The 16,526-nt window shown below is 41.8% G+C and overlaps 1 protein-coding gene across 2 annotated transcripts in view; it reads left to right on the top strand.

Annotated features, from left to right (window-relative positions):
• Positions 1-16,526, top strand: part of lonrf2 (LON peptidase N-terminal domain and ring finger 2) — a 74,943-nt gene that overhangs the window by 33,540 nt on the left and 24,877 nt on the right. For both annotated transcript variants that reach the window (XM_084394093.1, XM_084394092.1), the window contains exons 4-7: positions 6,120-6,281; positions 6,690-6,861; positions 7,022-7,124; positions 7,196-7,310. In XM_084394093.1, coding sequence (XP_084250219.1) covers positions 6,120-6,281; positions 6,690-6,861; positions 7,022-7,124; positions 7,196-7,310 — 552 coding nt within the window. The remainder of the gene's footprint in view (positions 1-6,119; positions 6,282-6,689; positions 6,862-7,021; positions 7,125-7,195; positions 7,311-16,526) is intronic.

Raw genomic sequence — 16,526 nt, 5'->3', positions numbered from 1 at the left:
ACACCGACTGAAGAGCGCTCGTTGCTTTGAAGAAGGCGAAGGAGAAGCACATACACGCTTCGGCTCCGAAGCAAAAACATAATGCGAGATTGCACTCGCGGCTCCTTTTATACCCATGTGGTGGGGCGGAGTTCGCAATGCAAATTCCGCAGACCCATGGTGTTTTCATACCATTGGCTCATATACTCAAAGGTGATGGGGCTCTCTAGCGAAACCCCCATTTCGTCAGTCACTGACGTAACTCGTAGTGACTGACTGAAAGAGAAACAGGCTCCTGTATGATTCTCTTGAGTCTCTTCAGACCTTACTGTACTTGAATTATGAGCTTCCAAAACTTCTGATTGAGGCTGTTTGTGACTTAATTGAACTACTTTCCACAAATTGAACATATAAATAAAAAGTTTAAATACCAAAAATACCAAATAAAAGTCTTAAAAAAAAAAAAAAAAGTACAAACAATAAGTGAAACCATAATCAAAGTATTCTCTCAATATTCAAAGTGCAAACAGAGACAAAAACAGAGACCAGAGCTAAGAGGTGGTTACAACTACTCAGCCCAGCCTAAGATAGGTTTAATAGCCTAATTTGTACGCATCAGAGAGCTTGCGTTTTAATTTCACTCTCAAATTCGTGATCGCACGTACTCCGTGTATAGGGAGCGGCGGTGCTAAGTGCGCATTCTACAAGAAAAGACATTTATCCGACATTTAGGCTCTGTTGCGCAACGAATCATCCGCCATGGTTTTGTCAGTCTAGCCTTACTCTCGTCACGCAATCAGTGAACTGTGATTCCTGCTACACTGTGTGCTACTCTGCAGCTCGTGCTGGATGAGCAGAGCATGATAAATGTTTTTTATTTCTTTAACGAAAAAGAAAAACAACAGTGGAGGCATGTAATGTAAACATAGCTGTGGCTTATTCTATGCTAATTTTACCCTCACGCTCTGTCATGTGATATCACAAGATGGCTTTTCCCCTCGACGAGAAATCTCATCACAATTTACGAGATCTCGTCACACCCCTAATTAATTGATGATCTTTACAACGGAACTGAATCAACACTGAACTGACTTTAGCTGAACAACAGCCGAAATGCATAATTTCCCTGTTATCACTATATAGCTGCTTTGAAACAATCTGTATTATATAAAGCACTATATAAATAACGGTGGCTTGACTTTACTTCTGCTGCACATTGCACATATTTTTGCACGTATTTTTCTCTTTAAAGTGATTTCGATCATATTTCAAGCAATTCTAAATCATCGTGGCAGACAGTAAGCAACTGAAGCGTCTCAGCTGAAGGAAATTATCCATTATTTATCTGCTTCAATATATAGGCCAAATTTTCTTATCGAGTGGATAACAATCACATTAAAGGGTTAGTTCACCCAAAAATGAAAATTCTGTCAGTAATTACTCACCCTCATGTTGTTCCAACCCCGTAAGACCTTCGTTCATCTTCGGAACACAAATTAAGATATTTTTGATAAAATCTGAGAGCTGGCTCACTCCTCCATAGACTTCTAGGTGACCGAAACTTGCTGGCCCAGAAAATGTATTAAAGAGATCGTTAATATAGTCCAAGTGACTACAGTGGCTCAATCTTAAGTATATCAAGCGACAAGAATACTTTTTGTGTGCAAAAAACAACGACTTTATTTCACTATTCATTTCCTTCTATCTGGGCCTCGAGTTAGTTCACGTAGTGTTTTTGCGCAGCGCGTCTGTGTTACACGTCACCACGTAGGCTCACTATTGGCCGATGCTGGTCATGTGTGTGATGTGTGTGATGCGTGTGACGTACAACACAGATGCGCTGCGCAAAAACACTACGTGAACTAACTCGAGGCCCAGAGAGAAGGAAATGAATAGTGGAATAAAGTCGTTATTTTTGTTTGTTTTTGCTCACAAAAAGAATTCTCGTCGCTTGATATACTTAAGATTGAGCCACTGTAGTCACTTGGACTATATTAACGATCTCTTTAATACATTTTCTGGGCCAGCAAGTTTCGGTCACCTAGAAGTCTATGGAGGAGTGAGCCAGCTCTCAGATTTCATCAAAAATATCTTAATTTGTGTTCCGAAGATGAACGAAGGTCTTACGGGGTTGGAACAACATGAGGGTGAGTAATTACTGACAGAATTTAAATTTTTGGGTGAACTAACCCTTTAAAAATTAACATATATTGGCCTATACTGATATGGTGGCCGATATATTGTGCATTCCACTTCAACCTTCTTCCTGCGTATATCATACAGTTTTGGGATGACTTCATTAAAGAGTGTACAAAAGGGAATGTGATATCTTTTACTGAGAATATCTCACCCTTATCTCGCTATCTTGCCCTTTTTTATACTGTTGACCGGCACCATATCTTTAGCCATGTAACATATGACACCTGTTATTTTGCTGTACCTTCGTGAAGATTTGTCATTGGGTGTGATGCTTTCAAATGCTTGAGCAATTGAAGTTTGCTTGGCTGTCAGTTGTGTTTGTTGCAGCGAACCAGTCTGTTTATCCGTGGACCTTTTAACCATGCATCCATCACTGTGATGCTTCTGCAGGTGTGATAGAGGTTGTTTGTGTTGTCTCGCAAGGTTGACACAGATATTCGACAGGTTTTACTAAGTACTTGCCTCTTTTAAGCACACCAGAACTTTAAGCACATGATACCTTTTTATTTTTTTAGGTACAAAGTCATCTGCAGGACTTCTACAGACAGACTTTGGTTCTTAGCTTGTGTTACGTTCCCTCTTTAGTCTAGGGGATTTAAAGAGGGAGTAACAAATAATGTAACAAAAATAAATAAACGTGAGAAATCTCCTTTCCGTCTATCCCAGCTCTAATTACTTTTCACATTTATATCTAAAAGGCTACACAAGACCCATTGATTTACACCTTGTCACAAAAGGAAACTGAAAGAGTATGCTTAATGAGTTTTTCCTTTATTAAAGGCTTAACCGATATATTTATAAAACAAACAAAGATCAACAAACAGGCAAACAAATTTAAATAATAACCAGATTGTCCAATAGAATCTGTCTGCACCCCGCAAGACTTCAAGTTATGCCCACTTCAAGTCACGCCCCTTCAAGTTACGCGCCCACTTCCGCGATATGACGAGATTACATCAAATGACCGCGAGAGCGATTAGAGAAAAATATGCGATTAGTTCCGTATGCTTTTTAATCGATCTCGCACAAGTTTAACTGAACATATTCAAATTAACTAAACTGACTCTTAGCTGTTCAAGAACATAAACCTTTGAGATGACATCTTCAAAATGCTTGTTTTTGTCTGTATACAGTAAAGCAAGTTTCAATATGCCTTAATGCCACTGCCAAGGTATTGATGATGTATTGCTAGAATTGCAATGTATTGTTTTTTTCTAATTTTCCCACCTCAACTAGACTGTGGAGCAAGTACTAATATAGCTATTCTTTTGAAATTGTGCTTTGTCTAAAACATTTTTTTAAATAAATATTGTTAAAAATCTTTTCATGTTTTAAATAAATAATTTAAAACATCTGTTCATGTCATATTGCCTGATGTGCTGACAAACGAATTTTTGACAACACTAATAAACAGCTAAATGCACTACTGTCAAATATCTTATGATACTTTGAGACAAATTAACTATAAGCAAACTTATCACAAAAAACTTTTATTGAAAGGCAACACAAGGAGGGTTTATGCAAACCCAATCCACAATTTCTGGCACTAATATTGTCATAGAAAATCAGATTGTGCCTCCAGCCACATAAAAAGAGTCCATGCAGCAGTATCCAGCAAAATCATTTTCAGAGTAGAACCCTTGAAGTTTTCCTCTTTGTCCACTTCCCCAGTATCCTTCACAGTCTTTGTACAAATCATCGCATTGAATGCTACGGGAGATCAGATAGGGAATGCGGTAGGTCCTTTTATACTCCTCTGAAAAGGAGTTCCAGTTTACCACACCTGTTGACAAAAGAAAAGAAAGGTTTAAGTGTAAAACATGTTTGCATTTCTTTCTTTTTTTTAATATGAACTTTTCTGGCAGCACTGTTTCCTCAATATTAATTTTAGTAGTGGTGTGCCACCACAACAAGACAATTCAGAAATGAATAGAAACACTTATTGCCTAAAACAAAAAGCATTAGTCTAATGTAGAAGTGAATGTTATATTATGATGATTAAAATAATTTTAGCACTAGAACCTTGACTTGAATCATAACTGTGGCCCACACAAATGTAGAATCGTCACTCAAAAGCACTGCACACAAATCACAGAGGAAACAGTCATAAACTTATACAAAAAATAATAAATTAGGCAACATCTATGTACAACATGCATTTACATTTTAATAATGGCAAGTGACCACTCCAGGGTCCATCTTATGTGTTGTGTCGCTGGCATAATAAATAACATTACACGTTGCATGTTACAGAGTGAGCTCCCAAATTACCCTAATGTTTACCCTGGCTAGCTAGCTTATATTGTTCTTATTGCCCGCCAATAGTTATGTTGCTTTCACATGCTATCAGAAATGTGAGATTTACAACTTTCGAAATCGTGATTTCGAGCTCATTGCATTCAAGTTCAAAATTGGAGGGTGTTCATGTACATTTTATACCAAGGAAAGTCGTTTTACGCCAATTCCGAGAGCAAGGCAGCATTATTATTACCACGCCAGCCAGTAAAATACTTAACAACACCAAGCGAGGACAGTTTAGTTTTAAATAAATAAAAACTTTTAATAGATTATCAACTCCAGAAACAGTACCAAAATGTGTTACTGTATGAACATTTCTTATACAGTTCAATTTAAACGGTTATCTGTGGAAAATATTCTTACCGTGGTCTCTGAACAAGCTGCCATCTTGCCAACAAAATCTCATTCTTCTGACATCTCGTGTGATTCGGTTGTGATTTGGACAACTTCAAGTTACGCCCCCAGTCTTGCAGTCCGCAGACAGACCCATCTCAGATCGTCAGGAGAGGGCCAGGCCAAAATAACAAACAAAACAGGGGCTTCCTAAAGTTTAAACCCAGCTAAATTACCTAACAAAAGAAATCAAAAATTAAAGACAGTTATCTTACCTCTCTCCCTGACTAGCGAGAAATAAACAGGAGAAAAGTTTAGGGATGGATAATCCAAATACATTGGCGCCCGTCTCCCTACACGGTTTAATAATTTAAACTCATACAGTCTAAATGGTGGTTGTACTCAGACAACAGATTTCACAACAGATTAGAAGTTTTCTTTTCAACAGCAGTTCACACAACAACATCTGTGATAGCTGGAGAGGGATTCCTGCTGATCACAGTTTCTTTGCTGCTTTATACAGGCTGCCAACAGAATGCCACGCTCCTGCTAATTAGCATCAGCTGCGAACGATTTGGAGTGCTGCATGAGAGAAAGAGAGAAAGAGAGAGAGAGAGAGAGATAGAAGAAAGGGAGAAAACAATCACCAGCACAATATAAACACAAGACTACGTCACAGGATGTAACACTTGTTATTCACTCAGCACGTGCATTGTGTTATTATGCCTCCTATTGGTTTAACTCTGTGTCAATGTAATGTGTTCAGGAAGCAAACAGTCTACGTTAATAATCACAGCCATTTGAAAATCGCAATTTCGGTTTAGAAACGATTAATCATGCAGTCCTACTTAAAGGGTTAGTTCACCCAAAAATTAAAATTATGTCATTAATGACTCACCCTCATGTCGTTCCAAGCCCGTAAGACCTCCGTTCATCTTCGGAACACAGTTTAAGATATTTTAGATTTAGTCCGAGAGCTTTCTGTCCCTCCATTGAAAATGTATGTACAGTATACTGTCCATGTCCAGAAAGGTAATAAAGACATCATCAAAGTAGTCCATGTGACTACAGCGGCTCAATCTTGAGTTTATCAAGCGACGAGAATACTTTTTGAATTCTCAAAATTCTCGGGCTTGGAACGACATGAGGGTGAGTCATTAATGACATAATTTTCATTTTTGGGTGAACTAACCCTTTAAGCCCTTAGTTTCTTTAATTTAAGAACTGATGAGTGTTAGGTGACTGCAATGTAATGTTTTGCATGTCCATGCCAACATTACTGTTGTACAACTGTATCTGTGTATCTACAGATCCTGAGTCACATGTTCTCTTCAGTCTTTGTGAATGAGGGTCTGGCTACGTTCCTGCAACCCCTTCCAGCTGGCCCCTCCCCTCGTGTCAAACCCTCATCCCTCCTCAGTTCTCTTCACTCCTCTCTTCATAGAGATGGAGCCAAAGCAGGCTGCTCCAAGGTTACTGCATATGTGTTCACAGATACAATTGATTTCAACAATTTGCTGCAATGAAGATATCACACTGACCCCTGGTTTCACAGACAAGGCTTAAGCTAGTCCTAGACTAAAATGCATGTTTGAGCTGTTTTAACTTAAAGTAACTTGCACAGACAAAAATGTAAATCTTTTTTGTCTCAGAATGCACATCAGTAATGTTTTTTTTTTTTTTTCTATGGCACGTTTATTAAAGTTACTTAAATGCCCTAATTGAACTAAGGCCTAATCCTGGCTTAGTTTAAGCCCTCTCTGTGAAACCGGGCCTGAATGTTTATAAAACAAATTTTGCTTTTCAAGCCATTTTTAGAATCATAGCATAGGATCACTGCATCATCAATTCTAAAACCATTCTTTCTTTTTTTTTCTTAGGAACAAACACTCAGTTGCAGTAATTTCAAAGATGGGAAATCTTATATTTTACAAAGATCTGAAAATGTAAACACTGTTGGCCTTTCTTCACTTTTTGTTCCACCCATCCTAAAAAGGAAATGGACAGAAGATGCTAAGGACTTTGAGCCACCCAGCAAACAGCTCAAAGAAGGTATGGGGTTTAAATCCATGAATTATTCAGCTGGGGAAAAAAAGATTACTTCGAACAAAAAATTGTGAAGTAAAGAATTTTGTATTTGGCGCTAAGATCTCTGTGGCTGGTTGTACAAACCTTTTTTTTTTCTATTTTCCTCCATTTGCTTCATTCCCAGACAAGGCGAATTCATCCAAAACTCTCCCTACCTTTTCTCAGGAAAGGCAAGTTCCATCGCAGCTTTTGGACAGTGCAGACTTTGAATGTTCTCTCTGCATGAGGTAATAATAAATTCTGTCTTGAAAATAATTCTTAATTTTGTATACATCTAAAACCTCCTCACTTATTGCAGACTGTTTTATGAGCCTGTCACCACACCCTGTGGACATACTTTCTGCCTCAAGTGTTTGGAGCGCTGCTTGGACCACAACCCTAACTGTCCTCTGTGTAAGGAGAACCTCTCTGAGGTAAATATGAGGCCTATTTACACTTGTCACTTAATGTGTTTTTACTGATCAGATAGCTATCCAATTTGTTAAAACTGTATAATTTTCACTTGGCCACATAATGTGTCTCCGTAAAGTTCACGTCACCAAAAGCAACAGATATGTGCTGCAATTTGTTCATCATCAGCTTTTTTCAAGATCGAAAATACTGCAAAAGGAGAGAGAGCTAGGCCAACGTTGGGGGAGAATATTTTAATGAAAATGACTGGGTTGAGTCTTCAGGATGTAATGCCAAATACTGAATTTCCTTTGCAGCAGTTTGCGCATTTGCTTGCAGAAGAAAGATGCTCAACTGTTCATCTCTGTTGGGCCATATCTGTGGAGATGCGTGTTGCAGTAGCGCAGTCATATCTGGCTACTGGGAGCTGGTATTTTGGACCATTTTGGAGGGAGTAAATTTTACTTATATGGCTTCAACAACCAGATGACATTTACACTTGTCCAGTTTAGTCTGAAATGCGTTTCAAACAACCTCCTGCGATTTCTGCAATGTTTCTCATTAAAAATTTGATTTAAAATTCACAAAAAAAAAAAAAAAAAAAGAGTAAAGAACACCAGGTTTGTTGGGCCTACTTGTAGCTCTGCACAATTTGTCCCCAAAAGTTTGTGCTTATATCAATATGACTTATAATTATTATAATGATTATTAGTAGTAGATAAAGATATTTAAAAAATAATTACATAATTTTATTATTAAAAGTGTATAAAATATTTAAGAATAAATTAATTAATATAGTAATTAAAAGAATAATACAGAAAACTTTTATTTTATGGGAAAAAAGCAGGCGACCTATAACTGTAAATCATTAGAAAGGAACACTTCAATACACTACACTAGAGAAACACATGGATTACACATTCCAGAAATCTCTAATATGGACAAAGGCATCCAGCTATCACTGTAACTGAATAAAAATAATATAGAAATGCTTTGACTTCTTAAATATGAAGACAGTAAACAGAACAAAGTATATTTATAATGCAGTGCTAATCCACATAGCATTAATTACAGTATAGAATACAATAAAATAATATACTGTCTGCCTCATTCTGTGAGAACTTCTATTTAGGATCTGAAGTGACTTCTTATTTTTAACACTCGCCTGATGTTATGAAGTGATATGTATGTAAAATAACACTAACTAATGTTGGGCCGCAACGACGCGTCGACGTCATCGATAACGTCGACTATGAAAATACGTCGACACGCATCATGCGTCGACGCGTCACATTCATTATTTACGTTTAAATATCGAGTAATGGCGGCTTCTGCTCCCGCTCATGGTGAAAATGACAGACCACGATCATCCAAAGTATGGGAATACTTTAAACTACGGCCGAACAGAAAGGTGTGAGACCTGCACTCCCGCGGGACCCAACGAGTGCGGCACGGAAATAGATCTGATGGCTGAGTGCGGGCGTGGGCGGTAATGCACTCGTGTGTGTGCTGGTTGCGGGAGAATAAAACGATTCGCGGGACTCCCGTAAAATAGAATTATCTATAATTGAAATTGAACATCTAAAAACGAATAAATTGTCATTCATCTGTTGCACAAAAGCAACAAGAACAACTAAAACAAAATAGAAACGATTTACAGGCCAGAGTCTCTATCTATTTATAACATGTTTGCAGCGTTGAACAATGTAGCCAATCAGATACATTTAAAATAGAATCCCCTCAGCGCTCAAAATGGACTTTTTGTTCAGTGCTGAATTCTGCATACTGGCAAATCATCTGATTATAGCAAACAAAGTGTAGATATTATGAAAGATTCATTGTGCACCCAGTTTCATTTATAATAACAGAGATTTGTGAGATCGCGATGAACTGAGATGTTAAGGGAGAAATCCTTCCCGTGCAGGTCTCTAATGTAGACGTTTAAAAACAAACGACTAAGGGGCCGATCACACCTAACGCGTTTTTTGCAGTGAGAGGCGCCTGTTTTCAATTGGTTTCCTATGGCAGCGAGCATTCTGCGCGCAGTTTATTAACAGTAATTAATAACAGACTATAGTAAACACATTTCCTAAATAGGCCTGTGAGTGACTGTATCTTACATTTTATGAAATAGTACCATTAGTTTAAAAAAAAAAGTTTAAAATGCTTCCTGTTCGCATATTTCATAATAAAATGACAAATACCCTTTCTGAAATACAATTTTTTTGTCATCATTCATAGATTTCCTGTTAAAATAATATACAGATGCACTACCCTCTTCAAAATACAGCTGATATATGGTTGTACTTATTATTTATTGGAAAGTTTGCCAATGGATAAATCAACTAATCCCAAAAATAATCATTAGATTAATCGGAAAAATAATCGTTAGATTAGTCGACTAATCGAAGAAATAATCGATAGATTAATCGACAACAAAAATAATCGTTAGATGCAGCCCTAAACTAATGTAACTGAGAATAAATGACATAAATGATATCCTTTGCTATAGTGTTGTCAAAGTACCGGTACTTCGGTACCAAGTCGGTACTGAAAATGTGACGATACCAGCATTTCTGTAGTACCGGGTATATTCAGTACCCACTGATAGGCAGCTGCTTTAAGTCGCTTCCGTGTTTTTATCTAAGCGCGGGGCTTCAGAATAACTTTTTTATTTGGAGCACTGTCTGTAGCCGATATATACCTGTGTATATTAAACTGCAAAAAGACTACCATACCATACCATCTTCCGCTTATCCGGGGCCGGGTCACAGGGACAGCAGTCTAAGCAGAGATGCCCAGACTTCCCTCTCCCTAGACACTTCCTCTAGCTCTTCCGGGTGGACACCGAGGCGTTCCCAGGCCAGCCGGGAGACATAGTCTCTCCAGCATGTCCTAGGTCTTCCCCGGGGTCTCCTCCCAGTGGGATGCACCCGGAACACCTTCCCGGGAAGGCGTCCAGGAGGCATCCGGAACAGATGCCCGAGCCACCTCAGCTGACCCCTCTCGATGTGGAGGAGCAGCGGCTCTACTCTGAGCTCCTCCCGAGTGACCGAGCTTCTCACCCTATCTCTAAGGGATCGCCAAGCCACCCTGCGGAGAAAGCTCATTTCGGGAGAAAGCTCATGACCATAGGTGAGAGTAGGAACGTAGATTGACCGGTAAATCGAGAGCTCCACCTTGCGGCTCAGCTCTTTCTTCACCACGACAGACCGGTACATCGACCGCATTACTGCAGAAGCTGCACCGATCCGTCTGTCAATCTCCTGTTCCATCCTTCCCTCACTCGTGAACAAAACCCCAAGATACTTAAACTCCTCCACTTGAGGCAGGAACTCTCCACCAACCTGAAGTGGGCAAGCCACCCTTTTCCGACTGAGGACCATGGCCTCGGATTTGGAGGTGCTGATTCTCATCCCAGCCGCTTCACACTCGGCTGCAAACCGCCCCAGTGCATGCTGAAGTTCCTGGTCTGAAGGGGCCAACATGACAACATCATCCGCAAAGAGCAGAGACGAAATCGTGTTGTCTCCAAACCTGACACCCTCCGGTCCCTGGCTGCGCCTAGAAATTCTGTCCATAAAAATTATGAACAGTACCGGCGTCAAAGGGCAGCCCTGCCGGAGTCCAACATGCACCGGGAAGAAGTCTGACTTACTGCCAGCAATGCGAACCAAGCTCCTGCTTGGGTCGTACAGGGACCGGACAGTCCTTGGCAAAGGACCCCGGACCCCCATACTCCCGGAGCACCCTCCACAGGCCGCCGCGAGGGACACAGTCGAATGTGGACTGGTTGGGCAAACTCCCATGAACCCTCCAGCACCCTGTAGAGGGTTTTCACCTTATTTTTAACGGAAATACGGACGCAGCCAATTGACGGTATTTTGTGCGAGACTTCCGGTCAGGCACTTCCGGTCACTGGCGAGCGTTGTTCGTAACAACAAACTCATCGTTATGGCTTCGAGGAAGACCGGGATTGTTTGTGCAGTTAGAGGTTGTCATAATAACTGGCACAAAAGAAAGATTTACTTGGAGCAGGAGTGTTTTAATCATCGAATTATTGACATTTTAATAAATACGACCGGCGACACACTGGCTGCGTGGCGTTTCTGTTGCGTGGTGTTTTCTATGTCTTTGCACACCAGAAACGTCTCTGACGAGGCGTTGCTGCTGCTAGGTGACATGATAAGCCTCATTGGTGATATATTCGACATATGGGGAGAGAGTTGTGGAAGGCACTTAATGTTAAACATAAATATATAGCAGCAAAGACAACGTCGGCAGTATAGACGGCAAAATAGGCTACAGAATATTTTGTTCTGTATTGACAGGTGCAATATTTGAAAATCGATAATTTTTTTTTTTTTACATTTAGGCTATATCTGCATTTATGTCAAAACCTAAATTCAAACATCAAAATGTCATTTATTAATATGTATTCATATCAAAATGACATACAAACATATTTTCCTATTCTATTTGGCCTGGAAGCGCTTCCAAAACGCTTGCGTGTCACGTGAAAAATAGGCGTCGATTCTATTTCTAGCATGCACGCGTTTTCCCTGAGACGCGCGTGTCACGCAGGCAGTGTGCAAGCTCTAAATTAACCTGTTAACATGGGAGCCGAAATAACGGACACGCCACGCAGCCCATTTGAAGAAACGACCGTATGTTTGTTCTTTTCATTTCGTGAACACAAGACCTACAGAAGACCACCCGATACCAGAAAAGTGGCTGGGCTACGAAGTCTGAATAAAAACTCCAAGGAGAAACAAAATCATTATAGTAACCCCTGTATAAAATCTAGTCATCATGGCATTTATTTTGTATGATTTATAATTATTTATAGCCATCTACTTATTGCTATAATGTGCTTTGGTTGCATTCTGATGACATTAATACATTTGACATGACAAAATAGCCTACCTCCATAGATATATTAACTTAGTCCAGCGTTGGCTCGACCGTGTTTAGGGCGGTGCTGAAGGCGCCGGCGAAGTTTTGGCAATCTGCCAGCTAGATGCATGAGTGTTTTCAACCAGGTCCAGTACCCGACCTGGGTGAGGCGGGGCTTTAGTTCTTTGTTGTATTCATCTGCTAAGGCATGTGTAACATTTTTCTGTCAACTCTGCATAATCCTTCGCAATCGATATCGTTAGTTAGCCCAGAGAAGCGAGGAAACGGAAGTGCCGCACAAAAAACGGAAACTGGACCCATATTTACTTCCGCGTTCGAAAATAAGGTGAATAGAGCTGGTCCAGTGTTCCACGGCCTGGACGAAAACCGCACTGTTCCTCCTCGGCCGTATTCTCCTCTCCAGTACCCTGGCATAGACTTTCCCAGGGAGGCTGAGAAGTGTGATCCCCCTGTAGTTGGAACACACCCTCCGGTCCCCCTTCTTAAAAAGAGGGACCCACCACCCCGGTCTGCCATCCCAGAGGCACTGTCCCCGACCGCCACGTGATGCTGTAGAGGCGTGTCAGCCAAGACAGCCCCACAACATCCTGAGACTTGAGGTACTCAGGGCGGATCTCATCCACCCCCGGTGCCTTGCCACCGAGGAGTTTCTTGACTACCTCGGTGACTTCAGCTTGGGTGATGGACGAGTCCACCTCTGAGCCCTCAGCCTCTGCTTCCTCAATGGAAGACGTGACGGCGGGATTGAGGAGATCCTCAAAGTATTCCTTCCACCGTCCAACGACATCCCCAGCTGAGGTCAACAGCTGCCCACCTCTACTGTAGACAGCGTTGGTAGGGCACTGCTTCCCTCTTCTGAGGCGCTGGACGGTTTGCCAGAATCTCTTCGAGGCCAGCCAATAGTCCTTCTCCATGGCCTCACCGAACTCCTCCCAGGCCCGAGTTTTTGCCTCCACAACCACCCGGGCTGCAGTTCGCTTGGCCTGCCGGTACCCGTCAGCTGCCTCAGGAGTCGCACAAGCCAACCAGGCCCAATAGGACTCCTCCTTCAGCTTGACGGCATCCTTTACTTCCGGTGTCCACCACCGGGTTCGGGGATTGCCGCCTCGACAGGCACCGGAGACCTTACGGCCACAGCTCAGAGCGGCCGCTTCGACAATGGAGATGGAGAACATGGTCCACTCGGACTCAATATCTCCAGCCTCCCTCGGGATCCGGTCGAAGCTCCGCCGGAGGTGGGAGTTGAAGATCTCTCTGACAGGAGACTCGGCCAAGCGTTCCCAGCAGACCCTTACAGTACGCTTGGGTCTGCCGAGTCTGTCCAGCTTCCTCCCCCGCCATCGGATCCAACTCACCACCAGGTGGTGATCAGTTGACAGCTCCACCCCTCTCTTTACCCGAGTGTCCAAGACATACGGCCGCATGTCAGATGAAACGACCACAAAGTCAATCATCGACCTGCGGCCTAGGGTGTCCAGGTGCCACGTGCACTGATTGACACCCTTATGCTTGAACATGGTGATCGTTATGGACAAACTGTAACTAGCACAGAAGTCCAATAACTGAACACCGCTCGGGTTCAGATCAGGGGGGCCGTTCCTCCCAATCACGCCCCTCCAGGTGTCACTGTCGTTGCCTACGTGGGCGTTGAAGTCCCCCAGTAGAACGACGGAGTCCCCAGTCGGAGCACTTTCCAGCACCTCTCCCAGAGACTCCAAGAAGGCCGGGTACTCTGCACTGCCGTTTGGCCCGAGACCTATCCCCGACCCGTAGGCGCAGAGAAACGACCCTCTCGTTCACCGGGGTAAACTCCAACACATGGCGGCTGAGCTGAGGGGCTATAAGCAAACTAGCCTCTCACCATGGGCAACTCCAGAGTGGTGAAGAGTCCATCCTCTCTCAAGGAGTATGGTTCCAGAGCCCAAGCCGCACGTAGAGGTGATCCCGACTATCTCTAGTTGGAACCTCTCAACCTCACGCACAATCTCAGGCTCCTTCCCCGCCAGCGAGGTGACGTTCCACGTCCCTAGAGCTAGTTTCTGTGTCCAGGGATCGGGTTGTCGAGGCCTCTGCCCTCTGCTCCTCCCCCTTACGGTCCCTCCTGTAGGTGGTGAGCCCATGGGAAGGCGGCCCCACATCGCTCCTTCGGGCTGAGCCCGGCCGGACCCCGTGGGGGGAGGCCCGGCCACCAGGCGCTCGCATACGAGCCCCAAGCCCGGGGAAAAAAGACTATTTAAATATTAACCCTGTATGTTCTGCTTGTCTCTGTGTGAATGAATGGCGCAGACGCGCGGTTTCATTTACCTCTCACACACACACTGAAGCACGAGTGACGCTCGCGCTGTTTTCAGTCTCTGCTGCCTCACGATATGATGACATGATGAAATTCATCAACAGAGTCACTCTGAGAGTCACTTCATGAGCATTTTACCGTTTAATTTGAGAAAAAACTATCATCATATCATACACACACAAGAAACTCAAAGGTCTTCACGGCAACCCGTCAAAATAAAAGTTCGGTTTAACTTGGAAAAATAGTTCCAACAGATTTTGCTGTGGTATCGAAATTGGTACCGAGAACCGTAAAATTTTAATGGTATCGGTACCGACTACTGGAATTTTGGTATCGTGACATCCCTACTCTACTAGATTAATCGCTTTCGTCTTCTGAGGTAAATTCAAGGGTTGTTCCTCACAGCGCATTCTCTTCCAAACTTGATGAAAAGCAGAGGAATTGGGTGCCTTTACAGGTTCACATGGCTCACATAGACAATTACCGTATGACTAGTCTGCGCTTGCACGTGGGTGTGACCACATTACAGGTAATGAGTTCAGACGGGAAGGTGGATTTAATACTGATTACATAAACAGAGAATATTTTTAATATGACTTACGTCATTTAAAAGTATACACTTCAAGCTTTTTAAAGACATATCTCTGTCTGTGTGGCAAGTATTCACTGAGTGTCGGTTCATTTTTGTGACGTGTTTCAGAAAGAAGTTAGCAGAGATTGAGACGGCAGAAAGCGCACCCTGTTTGTTTGTTTTCTTTTACATTGACATTTAGCAGACGCCTTTGTCCAGAGCAACTTACAAATGAGGACTAAATTAAGCTAGTTATCGTGAAGAGGCAAAAACAACGCAAGAAGTGCTCAAAATACAAAGCTCAGGCATTGCTCAGAGTAGCATAAGCCAGACAAGGGAGAATTAAAGGAAAAGGAAAGATTTTATTTTATTTTTTTAGTGAGGTTAAGTGCTAACGGAGGAGTTGAGTTTTCAGTTGTCTTTTGAATGTTGTCAGGGATTCTGCATTCCGGATGAGGGTGGGGAGATCATTCCACCAGCAAGGAACCGTGAATGAGAATGTTCTGGAGAGTGATTTTGTGGCTCTCTGTGATAGTACCATGAGCCGTCGCTCATTGACCGATCGTAGGCTTCTGGTAGGGATGTAGACTTGTAGGAGCGAGTGAAAGTAGGAGGGAGCTGAGCCTGTGGGAGATCTTTAAGCAAGCGTCAATGCTTTGAACTTGATGCGAGCAGCGAGTGGTAGCCAGTGCAGAGAGATGAACAGAGGAGTGACGTGGGCCCTTTTGGGCTCTTTGAAGACAAGACGAGCTGCAGCATTCTGAATCATTTGTAGAGGTTTAGTTGCACATGATGGAAGTCCAGCCAGAAGAGCATTGCAGTAATCAAGCCTAAAGTGGGAGAGAGGCCGCACTATGCTTAAATATATTTTTATTTTTATTTTTATTTTTATTTAAATGACTTCAGGAAAGATGTCAATACATTTTTTTATTGACATCTTTCCTGAAGTCATTTAAATATTGAAAATATGCACAATATTTATGATGCAAGTATTAACAGTGACACTCCAACAGTGAAGTGCACTTAAACAATAGATAGAACTCAGTGTCTAACACTGCATACACACACTATTAAATAATTGTATTCAATTCTGTAAAAATAGGGGAAAAAACTCTGCATTCTGTGTGTTATTTCCTACATAAAAAATTTATTTTAAATAATTAAATTGTTATTTTAAAAATAAATTGAAAATGTGTTGTTTGTTTGTGAAAATGTTAACTTTTTAAATTTCAAAATATATTTCAAATGAAACAATTTGCAAAAGTTAAAACATATATGAACATATATGAAAATATATTTACATATATTTAACTAAAATATATTTATTGGGCCAATTTCAAATATTTGCATATATTCCAAAAATATATTTCTTTTGTGTATGGGTTGATGGGGTGATTGATGATGAATCTAGCTTGATAGTGAAGTCGTGCTGTAGAGACGGATTGACAGGGAGGACGA

This window comes from Rutilus rutilus (genome assembly GCF_951802725.1).
Source record: "Rutilus rutilus genome assembly, chromosome: 2".
Lineage (NCBI taxonomy): Eukaryota > Metazoa > Chordata > Actinopteri > Cypriniformes > Leuciscidae > Rutilus > Rutilus rutilus.
This window is presented reverse-complemented; position numbering and strand designations above follow the sequence as displayed.